Consider the following 24,470-nt stretch of genomic DNA (forward strand, 5'->3'; position numbering starts at 1 on the left):
TTGCATGTTTGCAGGAAGCAGAAGAGCCTAGGTAAAGGAAAACCACAAACCTTTCCCACACTCCACCCTTGTACACACCCATTGGCAGAAACTGCAGAAATCTCATGGGATGGAAGCAGGGCCACGGTATCAAGAAGAGCAATTGTTAAAATCATGAGCTCTAGTATGAGATTGCTTGAGTACAAATCATACCTCTACCATGTACCACTGAGTGACCTTGAACTTCTCCTTGCTCAGTTTTCTTATCTGTAAGGTAGGGGTGACAAGAGGATCTAGCTTGGATATAATGATTACATGAGTTAACAGCTGTGGGCATTTCCAACAGTGTCTGGCACACGATGAGTGTTCAAGAAAATGAATAGTTATTACTCATTAGATTTCTTGAAGCATGGAGGCTTCAACTAGCATTCAATGATATAGCTATAGATAGTTATAGATATGGATATAAATATAATTACAGATACAGATATGGATATGAATATATAGGTCATATAGGCAAGAGTCTCTGTGTCTTTGATACCCTCTTTTCTTCCTCACCCCTATCCAGCATGGAAGAGTGGACTCCAAGATAGTATTGCACAAAATTCTACTCATTTACCAGGAGAGTTTTCTTGTCTTGGGTGTGGGTAAGGGATAGATTTATAGAGAAGTAGAAAAGGAGGGATGTTGCTGAAAGACAGCAAAGACTAAACATCTGATGTCATCTCATGTAGACTGAAATATGATTTAGGGGAAAAATAAGGAAGTCTTTTTGAAATCCAGTGTGTCTGGGAACAATTCCTCACACCCACTTATACACATACATACACACATGCACACATTAATACATGCATCCACAAACATGTATTAAAGTGTAACCTATTATGCTAGTGTACTGGTTGTTTTGAGGATCAAACGAAATTAAAACACACGTTAAAACCTTAGTGAAAAAAAAGTTAGCACATAGAAAAACCATCCAACACATCACTGACAAAAATTTGGGAGTACACATTACAAGATTTGAACTCTGCTGTTCTCTGAGTGGCATGATGGGTGATGACAAATCTATTGTTTCCTTCTCAGAATTTTCTGATTTTTCTTCCATTAGCCTTCTCTGAGAAGCTGAGCAGCACAACATGGTTAAAAGAATCAACTCTGGAGCTGTACGGCCTGGAAAAGAATCCTGTGTTCCACTGCCTTAGATAGGTGATGTCAGGCAAGTTACTGTCCCTACCTCAGTTTCCCCATCTGCAAATCAGGGATAATAGTCATAGCTATCACACTAGGATGTTGTGAGGATTAAACAAGTTAATACACACAAAGCTTTCATTGCTGGTGTTTGAAGCATCATCTGTTTCAATGCCTCTGGTAACCAGCTGCAGGCAATGGATCCACAGAGAAAATGCTCAGATCCCTGATTTCATGCTCTTGAATAATGCCCAGTCCTTGGACTTCTGTGGACTTCTGCCCAGGTGGCATACCCATGTTTACTTTTAAGACCTAAAAGTGCAGGGGCAGGGGGAGGTCCAGGGGTCGGGGAAAGGGGATTCTACCCCAGGGAATGCTTACCTGTGAGTCCCAGCAGTAGAGTCAGCAGCAGGCAAGGAGGAGGATGGTTGGACAAGGAGACAGGGATGGGCATCGTGGAAGCCTGAGGAGCCTGCTCTGTCCAAACGTGCGTCGTGGGGAGAACCTGTACTTCCGTGCTCTGTGGAGAGGAAGGAAGCCCCACCTCCCAATGATGTAAGAGGAAGTGCCTATGATGGGATGAAATGGCTGTGAGATCTGAATCCACTTCTAGGTTCTAGACAGTTCCTGCTTCAGATGATGAATTGGAAATCAGGCAGAGAAAGCAGATGGAAAGTGAGGAGTTACTCATCTTATGTTTTCAGAGGGATTGGACAAGCCTAACAGAAATAAACTTGCTCCCTACTTGGGGTCTCTGTTCTCTCCACTGGGCCCCTCACTCCATTCATGGTGAACCCCTATTTGGAAGCCCCAGGCAAACTCACAGATCCCAAGAAGGATCTGTGGTTGTGGGCTGTGTTCCAAAGTCCCAAGCCCAGGAGCCTAGGATGTGGCTGGCTTGTGGCCTCATTCTGGAACCTACCTCAACAAAGACCAACTCAACTGAAAAAAGGAAGAGGGTTCTCCAGGGCCTCTCAAATATGGGATGGAACTAGATCTGCTCCTGAAATGACTTTCTATTCCAAGCCTTTATTGATATAACTGGTAAAACTTAGCCCAAAAGCACAGTGCAATGAGGACCTCAGAACTTGTATCACCTGCATCTAAAAAAGGAATTGTTTCCTACTTCTTTCAGTAGAAGAAGTGGGTTATAGGACCCAGAAATTACACTCCCAGGCATTTATCTAAGAGAAATGAAAACTATGTCCACACAAAACTGGTGCACATATGTTATAGCAAATTTCTTTGTAAAGCAAAAAACTGGAAAAAAATTAAAATGTCTCACAAGAAGTGAACAGTGTAACTAACTGTGATGCATCCATACCAGGAAATACTACTCAGCAATACGAAGGAATAAGCTATATATGTGTGTAACAACTGAAAGTCTCTTGAAGGCATTGTGTTGAGTAAACAAAGACAATCTCAAAATATCAATTCCACTGATAATAACAGTCTCAAAATTATATATATGGAGAAAACAATGACATTTGCCAGAGGTTTGGTTTGGTGGGGATGTGTCACTTTAAAGGGCTAGCACATGGGAGACTTTGTGGTCATGGAATGTTCTGCATCCTGACCATGGTGGTGGTTACACAAACATACACACAAGAGGATAAACATGAACCAAAACTGAGAATGTTACAAACTCAACTATAAATAAGAATTTCATAGTCACAATAACATATACACTGTCTATTAAGTTATCCAAAACTATGCTTACTTTAGGATGATAAGGATATAAAATGTGCGTATGTGTCATGAGGTCAGGAGTAACAAAACATTACATACCCATCTTCCATAGTGGGATATCAATAATTGTCTAAGAGTGAGAAAATAAGAAGTGCTATAGAAGCATGCTGTATGACATTTGACATTAAAACCTAAAATAATCAGTTAAAAGATTTGAAAGTGGTTTCTCCTCAGAGGTGGAAAATGGCAGGAGGTTAGAGAGACTCCAGTTTTCATATGTAGAACTTGTAGAACTATTTGTCTTATAAATCATTTGGATATGAATATTTGATAAAGACAAAACTAATTTGGATAATTGGATTAAAGTTAACAGAGTTACACACACAAAAATGCCCTTACAATTAGCAATGCTGAGAGTTTTGTAAGCTGGATAAAATATTGATGATCTACCTCAATTACAATCAGTAGTCAAAACTAGTGGAAGCAGTAATAATAATTTTTACAGATTACATAAACTAGAAATTATTAAAGATAGCTGTAACTAAAGATGCATAAGACAATTAGGGGGGAAATTGTAAAACTGTGAATTTAAAATTACTTTAACAATGGAATAAATGGAGGTATATCATATCCATGAATAAGAAAACTCAATATTGGAAAAGATTTCACTTTTCCCAAATTAATATATAAATTCAATGTAATCAAATAATAATTCTAAAACTGTTTTTCATGAAACTTGAAAGAGTGATTCTAAAATGCATTTGGAGACTGAAACTAAGGGGATGAGAAAGAGAAATCATACAAATGGAAATGCCAAGGAAACAGGGGTATCAATGCTCATATCAGACAAAATACACTTTATGGAAATGCTATAACAAAAGACAAAGGAGGGATTGATTAATGATGGCAGAGCAGAAGGACGTGTACTCACTCCTTCTTGCAAGAGGACCAGAATCACAACTAACTGCTGAACAGTCATTGACAGGAAGACACTGGAACTCACCAAAAAATATACCCACACCCAAAGACAAAAGACAAGCAGCAATGAGATGGTAAGAGAGATGCAATCACAATAAAATCAAATCCCATAACGCTGGATGGGTGACCCAGAACTGGAGAACAATTATACTACAGAAGTCCACCCACTGGAGTGAAGGTTCTGAGCCCCACATCAGGCTTCCCAACCTGGCTGTCCAGCAACGGGAGAAGGAATTCCCAGAGAATCAAACTTTGAAGGCTACTGGGATTTAATTGCAGGACTTCAACAGGACTGGGGGAAACAAAGACTCCATTCTTGGAGAGCACACACACAAACTAGTGTGCAAATCAGGACCCAGGGGGAAGGAGCAGTGACCCCATAGGAGACTGAACCAGACCTACCTGCTAATTTTGGAGGATCTCCTACAGAGGTAGGGTGTGGCTGTGGCTCACCACAGGGACAAGGACACTGGCAGCAGAAGTTCTGGGAAGTACTCCTTGGCATTAGACTTCCTGGAATCTGCCATTAGCTCCACCAAAGAGGCTGTAGCCTCCAGTGCTAGGTCACCTCAGGCCAAACAACCACCAGGGAGGGAACTCAGCCCCACCCATAAGAACTCAGCACTTAATCCACCAGCAGAGAAGTGGATTAAAGTTTTACTGATCTCTGTCCACCAGAGCAACACACAGCTCTACCCACCTCCAGTCCCTCCCATCAGGAAGTTTACACAAGCCTCTTAGATAGCCTCATCCACCAGAGGGAAGACAGCAGAAGCAAGAAGAACTACAATCTTGCAGCCTGTGGAACGAAAACCACATTCACAGAAAGATAGACAAAATGAAAAGGCAGAAGACTATGTACCAGTTGAAGGAACAATATAAAACCCCAGAAAAACAATTAAATGAAGTGCAGATAGGCAACCTTCCAGAAAAGGAATTCAGAATAATGATAGTGAAGATGATCCAGGACCTCGGAAAAAGAATGAGGCAAAGAACAAGAAGATGCAAGAAACGTTTAACAAAGACCTAGAAAAATTAAAGAACAAAGAAACAGAGATGAACAATAAAATAATTGAAATGAAAAATACGCTAGAAGGAATCAATAGCAGAATAACTGAGGCAGAAGAACGGATAAGTGACCTGTAAGACAGAATGGTGGAATTCACTACCATGGAACAGAATAAAGAAAAAAGAATAAAAAGAAATGAAGACAGCCTAGGAGACCTATGGAACAACATTAAACGCACAGATATTCGCATTATAGGGATCACAGAAGGAGAAAAGAGGGAAAGGACCTGAGAAAATATTTGAAGAGATTATAGTCGAAAACTTCCCTAACATGGGAAAGGAAATAGCCACCCAAGTCCAGGAAGTGCAGAGAGTCCCAGGCAGGATAATCCCAAGGAGAAACACTCCAAGACACATAGTAATCACATTGACAAAAATTAAAGACAAAAATTATTAAAACAACAAGGGAAAAACAACAAGTAACATATAAGGGAACTCCCATAAGGTTAACAGCTGATTTCTCAGAAGAAACTCTACAAGCCAGAAGGGAGTGGCACAATATATTTAAAGTGATGAAAGGGAAGAACCAACAACCAAGATTACTCTAGCTTGCAAGGATCTCATTCAGATTCGACAGAGAAAGCAAAAGCTTTACAGACAAGTAAAAGCTAAGAGAATTCATCACAACCAAACCAGCTCTACAACAAATACTAAAGGAACTTCTCTAAGTGGGAAACATAAGAGAAGAAAGGGACCTACAAAAACATATCCAAAACAATTAAGAAAATGGTAATAGGAACATACATATTGATAATTATATTAAATGTGAATGGATTAAATGCTCCAACCAAAAGACACAGGCTTGCTGAATGGATACAAAAACAAGATCCATATTCATGCTGTCTACAAGAGACCCACTTCAGACCCTAGGACCCATATAAACTGAAAGTGAGAGGATGGAAAAAGATATTCCATGCAAATGGAAATCAAGGTGAAGCTGAGGCAAATTGAGAGTAGCACTAACATATATACACTACCAAAGGTAAAATAGTTAGCTAGTGGGAATCAGCAGCATAGCACAGGGAGATCAGCTCAGTGCTTTGCAATGACCTAGAGAGGTGGGATAGAGACAGTGGGAGGGAGGCTCAAAAGGGAGGGGATATGAGGAAATATGTATGCATATGGCTGATTCACTTTGTTGTACAACAGAAACTAACACAGTATTGTGAAGCAATTATACTCCAAAAAAGATCTATTTTTAAAAAAAAAGAAAAGAAAGCTGGATAGCAATACTCATATTAGATAAAATAGACTTTAAAATAAAGAAAGTTACAAGAGACAAGGAAGAACACTACATAATGATCAAGGGATCTATCCAAGAAGAAGATATAACAATTATAAATATATATGTACACAGCATAGGAGCACCTCAATACATAAGGCAACTGCTACAGCTCTAAAAGAGGAAATCGACAGTAGCACAATAATAGTTGGGAGACTATACTTTTTATTTGTGGTGTGCGGGCCTCTCACTGTTGCAGCCTCTCCCGTTGCGGAGCACAGGCTCCGGACACGCAGGTTCAGCGGTCATGGCCCATGGGCCCAGCCGCTCTGCAGCATGTGGGATCCTCCCAGACCGGGGCATGAACCCACATCCCCTGCATTGGCAGGCAGACTCTCAACCACTGCACCACAAGGGAAGCCCTAGTGGGGGACTTTAACACTTCACTTACACCAATGGACAGATCATCCAGACAGAAAATTAATAAGGAAACACAAGCTTTAAATGACACAATAGACTAGATAGATTGAATTGATATTTATAGGACATTCCATCCAAAAACAGCAGATTACACATTCTTCTCAAGTGCACACAGAGCATTCTCCAGGATAGATCACATCTTGGCTCACAAATCAAGCCTCAGTAAATTTAAGAAAATTGAAATCATATCAAGCATCTTTTCTGACCACAACGCTATGAGATTAGAAATAAATTACAGGGGAAAAAACATAAAAAACACAAACACATGGAGGAAGAACAATACATTACTAAATAACTAAGAGATCACTGAAGAAATCAAAGAGGAAATAAAAAAGTACCTAGAGACAAATGACAATGAAAACACGACGACACAAAACCTGTGGGATGCAGCAAAAGCAGTTCTAATAGGGACGTTTATAGCACTATAATCTTATTGCAAGAAACAAGAAAAATCTCAAATAAATAATCTAACCTTACACCTAAAGGAACTAGAGAAAGAAGAACAAACAAAACCCAAAGTTAGCAGAAGGAAAGAAATCATAAAGATCAGAGCAGAAATAAAAGAAATAGAAACAAAGAAAGCAACAGCAAAGATCAATAAAACTAAAAGCTGGTTCTTTGAGAAGATGAACAAATTGATAACTTTAGGGAGACTCATCAAGAAAAAGAGGGAGAGGACTCAAATCAATAAAATTAGAAATAGAAAGGGAGAAGGTACAAGAGACACTGCAGAAATACAAAGCATCGGGGCTCCCCTGGTGGCTCAGTGGTTGAGAATCTGCCTGCCAATGCAGGGGACATGTGTTCGATCCCTGGTCTGAGAAGATAGCACATGCTGCACAGCAACTAGGCCCGTGAGCCACAACTACTGAGCCTGCATGTCTGGAGCTTGTGCTCCACAACAGTGAGAGGTCTGCACACCGTGATGAAGAGTGAACCCTGCTTGCCACAGCTAGAGAAAGCCCTCGCACAGAAACGAAGACCCAACACAGCCAAATAAATAAATAAATAAATAAATAAGTAGCATTCCCTTTAAAAAAAAAAAGAAAGAAAAGAAATAAAAAGCATCATAAGAGACTACTACAAGCAACTTTATGCCAATAAAATAGACAACCTGGAAGAAACGGACAAATTCTTAGAAAGATATAACCTTCCAGACTGAACCAGGAAGAAATAGAAAATATGAACAGACCAATCACAAGTAATGAAATTGAAACTGTGACTTAAAATCTTCCAACAAATAAAAGTCCAGGACCAGATAACTTCACAGGTGAATTCTATCAAATATTTAGAGAAGAGCTAACAGCCATCTTCTCAAACTCTTCCAAAAAATTGCAGAGGAAGGAATACTCCCATGCTCATTCTTTGAGGCCACCATCACCCTGATACTAAAACCTGACAAAAATACAACAAAAAAAGAAAATTACAGACCAATAACACTGATGAATATAGATGCAAACATCCTCAACAGAACACTAGCAAACAGAATCCAACAACACATAAAAGGATCATACACCACGATCAAGTGGGATTTATCCCAGGGATCCAAGGATTCTTCAATATGTGCAAATCAATCAATGTGATACACCATATTAAAAAACTGAAGAATAAAAACAATATAATCATCTCAATAGATGCAGAAAAAGCTTTTGACAAAATTCAACACCCATTTATGATAAAAACTCTCCAGAAAGTGGGCATAGAGAGGACCTACCTCAACATAATAAAGGCCATATATGACAAACCCACAGCAAACATCATTCTCAATGGTGAAAAACTGAAAGCATTTCCTCTCAGATCAGGAGCAAGACAAGGATATCCACTCTTACAACTATTATTCAACATGGTTTTGGAAGTCCTAGTCACAGCAATCAGAGAAGAAAAAGAAATAAAAGGAATACAACTTGGAAAAGAAGGAGTAAAACTGTCACTGTTTGCAGATGACATGATACTATACATAGATAATCCTAAAGATGACACCAGAGGGCTTCCCTGGAGGCACAGTGGTTAAGATTCCACCTGCCAATGCAGGGAACAGAGGTTCGTGCCTGGTTCAGGAAGATCCCATATGCCATGGAGAAGCTAAGCCTGTGCACCACAACTACTAAGCCTGCACTCTACAGCCCACAAGCCACAACTACTGAAGCCCACATGCCTAGAGCCCATGCTCCACAACAAGAGAAGCCACCAAAATGAGAAGCCCGTGTACTGCAATGAAGAGTAATCCCTGCTCACTGCAACTAGAAAAAGACAGGGTGCAGCAGCAAAAACTGAACTCAGCCATAAATAAATAAATAAATAAATAAATAATTTTAAAAGATGCCACCAGAAAACTTCTAGAACTAATCAATGAATTTGTAAAGTGCAGGATACAAAATTAATGTACATAAATCCATTGCATTCCTATACACTAACAATGAAAGATCAGAAAGAGGAATTAAGGAAACAATCCCATTCATCATTGCAACAAAAGAATAAAATACCTAGGAATAAACCTACCTAAGGAGGTAAAAGACCTGTACTCAGAAAACTATAAGACACTGATGAAAGAAATCAAAGGTGGCACAAACAGATGGAGAGATATACCATGTTCATGGATTGGAAGAATCAATATTGTGAAAAGGACTATACTACCCAAAGCAATCTACAGATTCAATGAAATCCCTATCAAAATACCCATGACATTTTTCATACAGGTAGAACAAATAATCCTAAAATTTATATGGAACCACAAAAGATCCTGAATTCCCAAAGCAATTTTGGGAAAAAAGTACAAAGCTAGAAGTATCATGCTTTCTTACTTCAGACTATACTACAAAGCTACAGTAATCAAAACAGCATGGTATTGGCACAAAAGAGCCACATAGCTCAATGGAACAGAATAGAAAGCCTAGAGATAAACCCACACACTTATGGTCAGTTAATCTATGACAAAGAATGCAAGCATATACAATGGAGAAAAGACAGTCTCTTCAATGAGTGGTGCTGGGAAAACTGGATAGCAACATGTAAAAGAATGAAATTAGAACATTCCTTCACACCATACACAAAAATAAATTGTAACTGATTAAAGAACTAAACATAACACCTGAAACCATGAAACTCCTAGGCAGAACACTCTTTGACATAAATTGTAGTAATATTTTTTGGATCTGACTCCTAAAGCAAAAGAAAGAAATGCAAAAACAAACAAATGGGACCTAATTAAAATTAAAAGCTTTTGCACAGCAAAGGAAATCATTCACAAAACAAAAAGACAACCTACTGAATGGAAGAAAATATTTTGCAAATAATATGACCGATAAGGGGTTAATTTCCAAAATATATAAACAGATCATACAACTCAATACCAAAAAACAACCCAATTAAAAAATGGACAGAAGACCTGAATAGACATTTTTCCAAAGAGGACATACAGATGGCCAACAGGCACATGAAAAGATGCTCAACATTGCTAATCATCAGAATAAGCAAATTAAAACCACAATGAGACATCACCTTACACCTGTCAAAATGGCTATCCTCAAAAATTCTACAAATAAAAAATATTGGTGAGGATGTGGAAGAAAGGGAACCATAGTACACTGTTGGTGACATTGTAAATTGATGCAGCCACTATGTAAAACAGTATGGAGTTTCCTCAGAAAACTGAAAATAGAACTACCATATACCCAGCAATTCCACTCTATTCAAAGAAAGCAAAAACACTAATTTGGAAAGATACATGAACCCCAATGTTCATAGCAGCATTATTTATAATAGCTGAGATATAGAAGCAACCTACGTGTCTATCATCAGATGAATGGATAATAAAGATGTGGTATATATATAATATATAATATATATTATATATATTATATACATATATATAATGGAATGTTAGTCATTTTTAAAAATGAAATTCTGCCATTTGCAACAACGTGGATGGAGCTGCAGGGTATTATGCTTAGTGAACTAAGTCAGACAGAGAAGGACAAATATATATACATGGAATGTAAAAAATAAAAAAATGAATGAATATAACAAAACATAAAGAGACTCATAGATATAGAGAACAAACTGGTAGTTACCAGTGGGGAGAGGGAAGGGGATTAAGAGATTAAAACTACTATTTAAAACAAAAAAGCAACAAGGATATATTGTATAGCACAAGAAAATATAGCCATTATTTTGTAATAACTTTAAATAGGGTACAATCTATAAAATCTTGAATCACTATGTTGTACACCTAAAACTAAAATTAACATAATATTGTAAATCAACTACACTTCAATTTCTGAAAAGCAGAAAATAAAGTAAAATAAAACACATGGTGGGGGGGGGCTTCCCTGGTGGCGCAGTGGTTGGGAGTCCGCCTGCCGATGCAGGGGACACGGGTTCGTGCCCCGGTCCGGGAGGGTCCCACGTGCCACGGAGTGGCTGGGCCTGTGAGCCATGGCCGCTGAGCCTGCACGTCCAGATCCTGTGCTCCGCAACGGGCGAGGTCACAACAGTGAGAGGCCCGCATACCGCAAAAAACAAAAACAAACAAACAAAAAAAACCCACATGGGGGTCAAAAATAGCCATGACAGCTTTGAACAACCAGAAAAGGTGGGAAGATTTACCCAAATGAGGTACTAAAACTTATTATAAAGCTATTCTAACTAAGACAGGGTAGTTTGGTCAGAGAGACAGATAAAGAGCTCAATGGAACGAAAACCACATTAAAAGAACCAGAAATTTATGGAAACTTGATGTACGGCAAAGGGGCAGTGCGGATCAAAATAATAATAATAATAATAATAATATCTCAATAAGATGCCCACTTGTAATACACACATACACATACACACACATGAAAAATAAAGTGAGATCAAAAGCATTAATGGAAAGAGCAAAACTTGATCGAGAAGTGGAAACCACTAGGATTGACACATATACTTTATTGATACTATGTATAAAATAGACAAGTGATGGGAACATACCGTATAGCACAAGGAACTCTACCTAACGCACTGTGGAACCTAAATGGGAGGGAAGTCCAAAAGGGAGTGGATATCTGTATGTGTATGGCTGATTCATTTTGTTGTGCAGTGGAGGCTAATACAACATTGTAAAGCAACCATACTCCAATAAAAATGTTTTTAGAAAAAGAATTGAAAACCTTTTTTAAAAAATATATAACAAAATCTCCAAATGAGGGCTCCCCTGGTGGCACAGTGGTTGAGAATCTGCCTGCTAATGCAGGGGACACGGGTTTGAGCCCTGGTCTAGGAGGATTCCACATGCCGCGGAGCAACTAGGCCCGTGAGCCACAACTACTGAGCCTGCGCGTCTGGAGCCTGTTCTCCGGAGAGGCCCGCACACTGAAGAGTGGCCCCCGCTTGCCACAACTAGAGAAAGCCCTCGAAACTCCTACCCGCAACATCTTCTTTAAAAAAAAAAAAAATCTCCAAATGATACCAATAGTCTGCTTTGTGGACCACACCAAAGGAAGAGGGACTCTCCCATATATGCCAAGGAAGCAAAGATAAGAATATTTGTGCAAAATGGTACTAGCAAAACATTAAAGATTTAATATACATCACAAAAAAATCAATACATTGTAGCATACTCTTATAATAGAAGCTATAGAGCAGTGGAAATTAAGAAAATGAAGCTACATATACTAACATAAATAAATCCCACAAACTGTGTTAAGTATAAAAATAAAACTTCAAGGATGCTGTATACGGTATAATAGCATTTATATAAAAGTTAAAACATGCAAGTAGTATTATATATTGCTTAAGGATTTATACATATGTTGTAGAAGTATGAAATCATGATTGAGATTATAAATACCAAATCCAGGACAGTAATTTTAAAAGGAACAACAGATCATAATAAAATGTGAACAGTTTGCAAAGATAGCATGGTAGATAGGTCCATGGATATTTTTATATTATTCTCTATAAATTTCAGAATAGAAAAATGCTTATTCAACTTATTGGTTTTAAATATATATGTGTTAAAATGAAATCACACTTGCGAAAGCTCTGGATGTAAGTAAGAAGTGCTCTGAAAATTAAAGGTTGTTCACAATCAGGGGCACAATGGAAATCTGTTTCCTGGATCTACTTGTTTCTCTTTTGGGTGGAGGCAGTTTGAAGCTCAATGCATCAGGGTCAGACATTACAGATATCCATGACCTATGTCCATCCTTAACTCAGCTCCAAAGCTCAGACAGAAGGAACATAGGAGGGTGTGTGGAAGGGAGCATGTGCATGGTAGAGGTGGGGACAGCAGAGTGAAGGGGGGCGGTCTTGGGTCACCTCTGGTCCTTACAGCTTCTCTCCACTTGAGCCCCTTGCACAGGGCAGGAAGCAGTGTATCGAAGAGTATGCAATAGCTATTGGGGAAAACATTCATTCATTAATTCCACAAATGTTTTCTGAGTACATACTATGTGGCAGGCACTCAGCACGGCCTGGGTTCATGGCACTGATCAGAAATGAAGTCCTTACTCACTACACCCAACACCACTTTCTAAGTTGTGAACTCTCTCCCATACCCACATTCATCTGTGTTACTAGTCAGCACATCCAAGTCCCCCAGATAGGTTCCATTAGTTGATTTTAATAATACTTTCCTTATTCATTCCTAGGATATACCATGTGATAAGTGAATATACAATGGTTTATAGAGGGACTCTTTGGAGTTTGGGTCTCAAATCTTGGACCTTTATCGCAACTCTGTACCTTGGATCCTCACCTCCAAGGTCCCAACGAACATAATTGTAAAAACTTCGAATTCCAGGGTACTAAATAATGTATGAGAGTTGAAAGCCTCTGAGAATTCCAGGACACATTGGGAGGAAATAAGATTGTTCAGAACTCTTCCTTGAGGCTGGTTTGCTGTGTGACTTTTGGGCTCGCCCTGGATTCCTCTTGCCAGCTCAGGAAGGTGGCCCTGATCTCCCTCTCTAAGGATTAAGGCTGCCATCAACTCACCTGTTACAGGCTCCAGCACCTGTGGAAGTAGGTGACTATGAAACTGATTACCAGCAGAACCATGAAGCCCAGGAGGAAAGCCACAAAGATAAGGGCAGGCATCTCTGGGCCTAGGTGACAATAGGCAGAGAAGTTATCAAATGGGATTCTGTGAGTTAATACCTCACTCCACTTGAAGACAGAGGTCACCCAGTTTCTCACAGGTGTAGAGGTGAGTCTACCTGGGCTCCCAGTACATTTGTATGTGCCCAAGTCACATACAATGGGTCTGTATATGCAGCGAACAGTATGAGGCTGGCCTGGATGCGAGACTGTGCCTCATGCTGCACCTTACAGGTGAGCACACGCTCAGACCCCTGCACCGAGGCGCTCACCAAATGCAAGCCTTCCAGGGTGTAGGTCCCATCACTATTCTGCTTTGACCTGGGTTGCTCAGCTCCCTTGAATATACGGAAGTTCTTCAACCAGGTGAGATGCATACTCTGTGGATAGAATCACTGCACAAGGCAGGTAACAGCGAGCAAGTCCAAGGAGGGTGAAGACTTGGAAACGGTCACTGCAAGGGGAAACTGACACAGCCCAGAGAAAGCAGACAATTACTGTAGGAAGTTCACTGTGGGAACCTGGGGGCTCCTTGAGCATGGGGTCGTCTGCCCAGGGCCTGCCACAGAGGAGGAGTTAGATATTGGTTAACAGATGCATGCATAAGTAATCTCATGGTTGAATGAGAGTGGGAATGCATGAGTGAATGCATGCTTGGATGGAAGCATGGAATGATGAAGCTGTCCTAATCTTTCCTTTCTTTTCCACTGTGGCCATTAAATAGGAAAAGGTGAACCTGAATTCTATTTAAGAACCTATATATCAGTTGACTTACTCTATGACTTTATGAAGATTCCTAGCCTCTAATCTTCATGACTCCACGATACTAATATTTGACAGAGGAAGAAACTTAAGTTTGGAGAAGTTAAATATTTACGCAAAGTCACAAAGTTATGCTAGACACAGGGTTTAACCATTTGCTATTCTGATACCCCAACTATAAGGCTATAAGCATTTATGATTGCAGGCTGCTGGAATTATTACCTAAAAACTTCTGGAATTTTTTTCAAACAGATTTTTCAGCTATGAAGTAGAATATATGTATACTGAAGAAAATTTGGGAGATTTCTAAAATAGTAAAAGCCATTAAGGGTTTCAGTAGAATTCATAAGAACACACAGGATGGTGCAGTTTTCACACTAAACCAAGGGATGGGAGAACCAGATTCTGGTCCCTGCACTGGCACCACAGCCAAATGCAAGACCCTGTGCAGGTCACCTTCCCTCTGTTTCCAAGACCCTTATTATGAAATTGTCTAAGATCAGATCAGCTTTCAGGGGTCCAGTTAAGACAGACTTCAGCTCTTGGTCTAGGGTAGAGAGAGAAACTCCTTTTATGTAGTGCAATTTGAAAAAAACTAAGTGTATGTTTGTTCTCCAAATATTGTTTCTTTATACTCAACCCATCTCGACCTGTATGGTTACATCAATGATACTGCTAATGGGTGGGACAGCCAGGCAAGACACCATCCCCAGAAGGTCACTATTGGTTCTCAGTCTTTCCCCTTCAGCACACAGGCAGGGATTCCTACCAAGCAAAGAACAGAACCCTGAGAACAGATTGTGACGGTCTGGTAACTAGGTGGTGCCTGTGGAGAACAGGCCAGGGCAAGGTACCACCAAGCAAATGCCATGGTCTCCAGAGGGTGACAAGGACCAGTAAAAGCATGGAGGGTCTCAGCAAGACCACTCCAGTCACCAGTGAGTTCTCTGGGCTGTAAGGGGTCCAGGACACTGTTGGGAGGACAGAGACCCAGGCACAGCTGATGATAACTGCTCCCCTGCACTGGGAGCCATGTTGGAGTCACTGCACATGTGTTAACTTATTTATTCTTCACAACCAAATGATATAAACACATACAGCTATTTGGTATTAGAAAATACAACAAAAAGCCAATAGAAGGACCCTACAAAATCATGTCCCAGTTTCAGTGAAATTGTCAAAGAGGAATTGATTCAAATTTGAACTTGAAAAACACTTCAATTATTAAAATAAATTTAGGGGGCTTCCCTGGTGGCGCAGTGGTTGAGAGTCCGCCTGCCGATGCAGGGGACACGGGTTCGTGCCCCGGTCTGGGAAGATCCCACATGCCACAGAGCGGCTGGGCCCGTGAGCCATGACTGCTGAGCCTGAGCATCAGGAGCCTGTGTTCCGCAACGGGAGAGGCCACAACAGTGAGAGTCCCGCGTACCGCAAAAAAAAAAAATAAATAAAAATAAAAAAATAATTTTATTTAAGTTATATTTTAATTAAGCATAGAATATAATGACAACTATGCACCAACTCTTGGAAGTAACAAGTGCTGGGAGTGTAAGGAAGTTGGCATTATTTTTTTCCTAAAAACTTATACCAAGTACCATCAAACCCTTCATTTAAAATTTCACATTCACACACAATCATTAAAAGGTAATTTTGAGGGAGGAGCTTCAAGATGGAAGAAGAGTAGGACGTGGAGATCACCTTCCTCCCCGCAAATACATCAGAAATACATCTACACGTGGAACAACTCCTACAGAACACCTACTGAACGCTGGCAGAAGACCTCAGCCCTCCCAAAAGGCAAGTCACTCCCCCACGTACCTGGGTAGGGCAAAAGAAAAAAGAAAAAACAGAGACAAAAGAATAGGGAGGGGACCTGCACCAGTGGGAGGGAGCCGTGAAGGAGGCAAGGTTTCCACGTACTAGGAAGCCCCTTCGCGGGCGGAGACTGCTGGTGGCGGGGTTGGGGGGGGGGGGAAGCTGTAAGGCCTGGCCGTAAAGGATGGCACCGTGAAACAAAGAGCTTTAAATTAGCTTTATTCGGGAGCGCTCCCGGACAGGTTCGCTGGTCCGAAGGGCAGGGCCAGAGAAGTCGCGCCCGGTTGAGGGCTTGGGTGGGATTTATAGCGGGTAGAAAGGAAAGGGTGGGGCAGATCGTTCTTGGTGTAGATTAGTCCTCATTTGGCGGTTTTCTTCGGGTGCTGTGGCAATATCGGACACCAGTTGCATCAGTTGTAGGACCGTTAGTTCCGCCCCTCTCAAGAGCGGGAAGGCTGAAAGTCCCTGGGCTGATGCAACCGGTGAATTTGTTTGCGTCACCTGCCTCAGGCTAGCTGACCTTACAGAAGCTTCGGAGCCACGGAGGAGAGCACAGCAACAGGGGTGCGGAAGGCAAAGCGGAGAGATTCCCACACAGAGGATCGATGCCGACCAGCACTCACCAGCCCGAGAGACTTGTCTGCTCACCCGCCAGGGTGAGTGGGGGCTGGGAGCTGAGGCTCGGGCTCCGGAGGTCAGATCCCAGGGAGAGGACTGGGGTTGGATGCGTGAACACAGCCTGCAGGGGGCTAGTAAGCCACAGCTAGACAGGAGTGTGTCCAGGAAAAGGTTTGGAGCTGCCAAAGAGGCAAGAGACTTTCTTGCCTCTTTGTTTCACAGTGCACAAGGAGAGGGGATTAAGAGCGCCGCCTAAACGAACTCCAGAGATGGGCAGGAGCCGCAGCTACCAGCGCGGCCCCCACAGACAGGCATGAGACGCTAAGGCTGCTGCTACAGCCACCAAGAAGCCTGTGTGCAAGCACAGGTCACTATCCACACTTTCCTTCCTGGGAGCCTGTGCAGCCCGCCACTGTCAGGGTTGGGGGATCCAGGGACAACTTCCCCGGGGAAACACATGGAGCCTCAGGATGTTGCAACATTATACAGGCTCGCCCCACATTCCATTCCCCTCCCTCCCTGGGCCTGAGCGAGCCAGAGCCCACTAATCAGCTGCTCCTTTAACCCCGTCCTGTCTGAGCGAAGAACAGATGCCCTCAGGCGACCTACATGCAGAGGCGGGGCCAAACCCAAAGCTGAACCCCTGGAGCTGTGCGAACAAAGAATAGAAAGGGAAAACTCCCCCAGCAGCCTCAGGAGCAGCGGATTAAATCTCCACAATTAACTTGAAGTACCCTGCATCTGTGGAATACCTGAATAGACAACGAATCATTCCAAATTGAGGAGGTGGACTTTGGGAGCAATGATATATATATATATATATATCTATATATATATATATATATATATATATATATATATATATATATATATATATATATATTTCCCCCTTTTTCTCTTTTTTCTGAGCCGAGTGGATGACAGGCTCTTGGTGCTCCGGCCGGGCGTCAGGCCTGTGCCTCTGAGGTGGGTGAGCCAAGTTCAGGACATTGGTGCACCAGAGACCTCCCAGATCCACATAATATCACACAGCAATAATCTCCCAGAGATCTCCATCTCACCGCCAAGACCCAGTTCCACCCAATGTCCAGCAAGCTACAGAGCTGGACACCCTATGCCAAGCAACTAGCAAGAAAGGAACACAACCCCATCCATTAGTAGAGAGGCTGCCTAAAATCATAATAAGTTCACAGAAACCCCAAAACACAGCACCGGACATGGTCCTGCCCATCAGAAAGACAAGATCCAGCCTCAGCCTCCAAAACACAAGTGCCAGTCCCCTCCACCAGGAAGCCTACACAATCCACTGAACCAACCTTAGCCCCTGGGGGCAGACACCAAAAACCAAGGGAACTATGAACCTGCAGCCTGTGAAAAGGAGACACCAAACACAGTACGTTAAGCAAAATGAGAAGACAGAGAAACACACAGCAGATGAAGGACCAAGGTAAAAACCCACCAGACCAAACAAATGAAGAGGAAATAAGCAGTCTACCTGAAAAAGAATTCAGAATAATGATAGTAAAGATGATCCAAAATCTTGGAAATAGAATGGAGAAAAATATAAGAAACGTTTAACAAGGACCTAGAAGAAATAAAGAGCAAACAAACAATGATGAACAATACAATAAATGAAATTAAAAATTCTCTAGAAGAAATCAATAGCAAAATAACTGAGGCAAGAGAATGGATAAATGACCTGGAAGATAAAATAGTGGAAATAACTACTGCAGAGCAGAAAAAAGAAAAAAGAATGAAAAGAACTGAAGACAGTCTCAGAGACCTCTGGGACAATATTAAACGCACCAACATTGGAATTATAGGGTTCCCAGAAGAAGAAGAGAAAAAGAAAGGGACTGAGAAAATATTTGAAGATATTATAGTTGAAAACTTCCCTAATATGGGAAAGGAAATAGTTAATCAAGTCCAGGAAGCACAGAGAGTTCCATATAGGATAAATCCAAGGAGAAACATGCCAAGGCACATAATAAGCAAACTATCAAAAATTAAATACAAAGAAAAAAATGTTAAAAGCAGCAAGGGAAAAACAACAAATAATATACAAAGGAATCCCCATAAGGTTAACAGCTGACCTTTCAGCAGAAACTCTGCAAGCCAGAAGGGAGTGGCAGGACATATTTAAAGTGATGAAAGGGAAAAACCTACAACCAAGATTACTCTACCCAGCAAGGATCTCATGCAGATTCGATACACAAATTAAAACCTTTACAGACAAGCAAAAGCTAAGAGAATTCAGCACCACCAAAGCAGCTTTACAACAAATTCTAAAGGAACTTCTCTAGGCAGGAAACACAAGAGAAGGAAAAGACCTACAATAACAAACCCAAAACAATTAAGAAAATGGTAATAGGAACATACATATCGATAATTACCTTAAATGTAAATGGATTAAATGCTCCACCCAAAAGACATAGACTGGCTGCATGGATACAAAAACAAGACCCATATATATGCCGTCTACAAGAGACCCACTTCAGACCTAGAAACACATACAGACTGAAAGTGAGGGCATGGAAAAAGATATTCTATGCAAATGGAAATCAAAAGAAAGCTGGAGAAGCAATTCTCGTATCAGACAAAATAGACTTTAAAATAAAGACTATTACAAGAGACAAAGAAGAACAGTACATAATGATAAAGGGATTGATCCAAGAAGAAGATATAACAATTGTAAATATCTATGCACCCAATATAGGAGCACCTCAATACATAAGGCAAATACTAAGAGCCATAAAAGCGGAAATCGACAGTAACACAATTATAGTAGGGGACTTTAACACCCCACTTTCACCAACGGACAGATCATCCAAAATGAAAATAAATAAGGAAACACAAGCTTTAAATGATACATTAAACGAGATGGACTTAATTGATATTTAGATGACATTCCACCAGAAAACAACAGAATACACTGTCTTCTCAAGTGCTCATGGAACATTCTCCAGGATAGATCAGATCTTGGGTGACAAATCAAGCCTTGGTAAATTTAAGAAAACTGAAATCATATCAACTATCTTTTCTGACCACAATGCTATGAGACTAGATATCATTTACAGGAAACAAGCTGTAAAAAATACAAACACATGGAGAATAAACAATAACTACTTAATAACCAAGAGATCACTGAAGAAATCAAAGAGGAAATCAAAAATACCTAGAAACAAATGACAATGAAAACATGACGACCCAAAAGCTATGGGATGCAGCAAAAGCAGTTCTAAGAGGGAAGTTTATAGCAATACAATCCTACCTTAAGAAACAAGAAACATATCAAATAAACAACATAACTTACACCTAAAGCAATTAGAGAAAGAAGAACAAAGAAAACCCTAAGTTAGCAGAAGGAAAGAAATCATAAAGGTCACATCAGAAATAAATGAAAAAGAAATGAAGGAAACAATAGCAAAGATCAATAAAACTAAAGCCTGTTTCTTTGAGAAGATAAAAAAAATTGATAAACCATTAGCCAGATTCATCAAGAAAAAAGGCAGAAGACTCAAATCAGTAGAATGAGAAATGAAAAAGGAGAAGTAACAACTGACACTGCAGAAATACAAAAGATCATGAGAGATTACTACAAGCAAGTCAATGCCAATAAAATGGACAACACGGAAGAAATGGACAAATTCTTACAAAAGCACAAACTTCTGAGACTGAACCAGGAAGAAATAGAAAATATAAACAGATCGATCACAAGCACTGAAATTGAGACTGTGATTAAAAATCTTCCAACAGGGCTCCCCTGGTGGCGCAGTGGTTGAGAGTCCGCCTGCCGATGCAGGGGACACGGGTTCATGCCCTGGTCTGGGACGATCCCACATGCTGCAGAGCGGCTAGGCCTGTAAGCCATGGCCGCTGAGCCTGCACATCCCAAGCCTGTGCTCTGCAACGGGAGAGGCCACAACAGTGAGAGGCCCGCGTGCCGCAAAAAAAAAAAAAGAAAAACAAAAAAAGAAAAACATATGATCATCTCAATAGATGAAGAAAAAGCTTCCAAAAAAATTCAACACCGATTTATGATAAAAACCCTCCAGAAAGTAGACATAGAGGTAACTTACCTCAATATAATAAAGGCCATATATGACAAACCCACAGCCAATATCTTCCTCAATGGTGAAAAATTGAAACCATTTCCCCTAAGATCAGGAACAAAACAAGGATGCCCACTCTCACCACTATTATTCAACATTGTTTTGGAAGTTTAGCTATAGCAATCAGAGAAGAAAAAGGAAATAAGAGGAATCCAAATTGGAAAAGAAGAAGTAAAGCTGTCACTGTTTGCAGATGACATGATACTATACACAGAGAATCCTAAAGATGCTACCAGAAAAACTACTAGAGCTAATCAATGAATTTGGTAAAGTTGCAGGATACAAAATTAATGCACCGAAATCTCTTGCATTCCTATACACTAATGAAAAATATGAAAGTGAAATTAAGGAAACACTCCCATTTACCACTGCAACAACAACAAAAAAAAACAAAATACCTAGGAGTAAACCTACCTAAGGAGACAAAAGACCTGTATGCACAAAACTATAAGACACTGATGAAAGAAATTAAACATGATACAAATAGATGGAGAGATATACCGTGTTCTTGGGTTGGAAGAATCAACATTGTTAAAATGATTATACTATCCAAAGCAATCTACAGATTCAATGAAATCCCTATCAAAGTACCAATGGCATTTTTCACAGAACTAGAACAAAAAATTTCACAATTTGTATGGAAACACAAAAGACCCCGAATAGCCAATGCAATCTTGAGAAAGAAAAACGTAACTGGTGGAATCAGGCTCCCTGACTTCTGACTATTCTACAAAGCTACAGTAATCAAGACAGTATGGTATTGCCACAAAAACAGAAATATAGATCAATGGAACAGGATAGAAAGCCCAAAGATAAACCCATGCACATATGCTCACCTTATCTTTGATGAAGGAAGCAAAAATATACAATGGAGAAAAGACAGCCTCTTCAATAATTGGTGCTGTGAAAACTGGACATGTAAAAGAAAGAAATTAGAACACCCCCTAACACCATACACAAAAATAAACTCAAAATGGATTAAAGACCTAAATGTAAGGCCAGACACTATCAAACTCTTAGAGGAAAACATAGGCACAACACTCCATGACATAAATCACAGCAATATCCTTTTGGACCCACCTCCTAGAGAAATGAAAATAAAAACAAAAATAAACAAATGGGACCTAGTGAAACTTAAAAGCTTTTGCACAGCAAATGAAACCATAAATAAGACTAAAAGACAACCCTCAGAGTGGGAGAAAATATTTGCAAATGAAGCAACTGACAAAGGATTAATCTCCAAAATTTACAAGCAGCTCATGCAGCTCAATATCCAAAAAACAAATAAACCAATCCAAAAATGGGCAGAAGACCTAAATAGACATTTCTCCAAAGAAGTAATACAGATTGCCAACAAATACATGAAAGAATGCTCAAAGTCATTAATCACTAGAGAAATGCAAATCAAAAGTCATTAATCATTAGAGAAATGTAAATCAAAACTACAATTATATATCATCTCACAACCGTCAGAATGGCCGTCATCAAAAAATCTACAAGCAATAAATGCTGGAGGGGTTGTGGAGAAAAGGGAACCCTCTTGCACTGTTGGTGGGAATGTAAATTGATACAACCACTATGGAGAACAGTATGGAGGTTCCTTAAAAAACCAAAAATAGAACTACCATACGACACAGGAATCCCACTACTGGGCACATACCCTGAGAAATCCATAATTCAAAAAGCGTCATGTACCACAATGTTCACTGCAGCTCTATTTACAATAGCCAGGACATGGAAGCAACCTAAGTGTCCATCGACAGGTGAATGGATAAAGACGATGTGGCATATATATACAATGGACTATTACTCAACCATAAAAAGAAATGAAATTGAGCTATCTGTAGTGAGGTGGATCGATCTAGAGTCTGTCATACAAAGTGAAGTAAGTCAGAAAGAGAAAAAGAAATACAGTATGCTAACACATATAGATGGAATCTAAGAAAAAAAAAGTTCATGAAGAACCTAGGGGCAGGATGGGAATAAAGATGCAGACCTACCAGAGAATGGACTTGAGGACATGGGGAGGGGGAAGGGTAAGCTGGGACACAGTGAGAGAGTGGCATGAACATATATACACTACCAAATGGAAAACTGATAGCTAGTGGGAAGCAGCTAGCATAGCACAGGGAGATCAGCTCGGTGCTTTGTGACCACCTAGAGGGGTGGGATAGGGAGGGTGGGAGGGAGGGAGATGCAAGAGGGAAGAGATATGGGAACATATGTATATGTATAGCTGATTCATTTTGTTATAAAGCAGAAACTAACACACCATTGTAAAGCAATTATACTCCAATAAAGATGTTTAAAATAAATAAATAAATAAAAATTTTAAAAAATAAAAATAAATTAAAAAGGTAATTTTGAAAAATTATTTGAAGTTATTTAACTGTTCTATCAATTTTAAGGGGCCTCTTTTCGTCAAAACGTTCTCTTTTGAAGTGTCCACAGGATCATTATGATCATAGATTTCTTTTCTTTTTTGTTTCATCTTTAAATGTGGGAAGATTCACTTGGGATCCCAGCAGTTCTAAAATATCATTTACATCAATTACTTGAAATGCACTTTGCCAAGTTTCTGATTTCTGTTAGCAATGGATGTGGATTCTAATTGTACAGTGTGGTCTGATGTTTGCCACATTTCAATCAAGGAAAGACCCACCCCCTAGAGCAGAGAGTTTCTGGGCGCCGCACCACCTCCTGCAGCCACCTGCTCTCAGGGCAGCAGTGCTGGGTGGTGCCACCTTCTATCTCAGATTCCTGAAGCTCTTCCGCAACGCTCCGCCTCAGGAGTTCTCCACAGTCGTGAAATGCCATGCAGCCCATGCAGGCACATGCCAGCCTCCCTCCTCCAAGGACAGTCCTGAGGAAGGGTCTACAGAGTTCCTCAGAGGGTCCCCAGTGGCACTGAGCCTCAGTCACTCACAGGGGCACCCAGTTCAATAATACCCATTCTGGGGTGTCCCTCATTCCCTGTCTCACTAGCTCCATCTCTTATCCCAGCCTCACTGAATCATCTCACAACCACCTGCACCCAAGACCTAGTTTCAGGCTGTGCCTCCAGGGAAACACAAAGAAAGACACCCAGAAAGTTATTTCCATGATGGGAAACCCAACCTGAGATGCAGGAGGTGTTGAGCAGGGAGGGTTTAATGAGGGAGCTAATTTATAAATAATCAATTTGTTAATATTTTTATTATCTATGACTTTTGCTTCTCCAAACAATTGTCCTAACTCCAGGGAATTATATAAAAATACTCCCTGCATTATCATTTTCCTATTTTACACTCAAAGATACTGAGACTTAGAGAACTTAAACAACAAGCAGGAGGTCCCACAGCTGGTGAATAGCAATCAGAGCCTGAATTCATGCCAAAACGTCTCTCACTCACCAGCTTCACAGCCTCGTGCAGACTTCACTTCTTACAACCTCAGTTTCCTTCTATAAACCATGAATTCAATAAGCAGTACAGGGCAGCTGTACA

General features: G+C 40.4%; 1 protein-coding gene across 1 annotated transcript in view; it reads right to left on the reverse strand.

Moving 5' to 3' along the window:
* LOC132475975 (signal-regulatory protein beta-1-like) overlaps positions 1–1,639 on the reverse strand; it is a 33,108-nt gene extending 31,469 nt beyond the window's left edge. Inside the window, exon 1 of the mRNA XM_060077656.1 lies at positions 1,549–1,639. Coding sequence (XP_059933639.1) covers positions 1,549–1,621 — 73 coding nt within the window. The 5' untranslated portion in view covers positions 1,622–1,639. The remainder of the gene's footprint in view (positions 1–1,548) is intronic.
* Positions 1,640–24,470: the final 22,831 nt, after the last annotated feature.

Source organism: Mesoplodon densirostris, chromosome 16 (assembly GCF_025265405.1).
Source record: "Mesoplodon densirostris isolate mMesDen1 chromosome 16, mMesDen1 primary haplotype, whole genome shotgun sequence".
NCBI classification, from domain to species: Eukaryota; Metazoa; Chordata; class Mammalia; order Artiodactyla; family Ziphiidae; genus Mesoplodon; species Mesoplodon densirostris.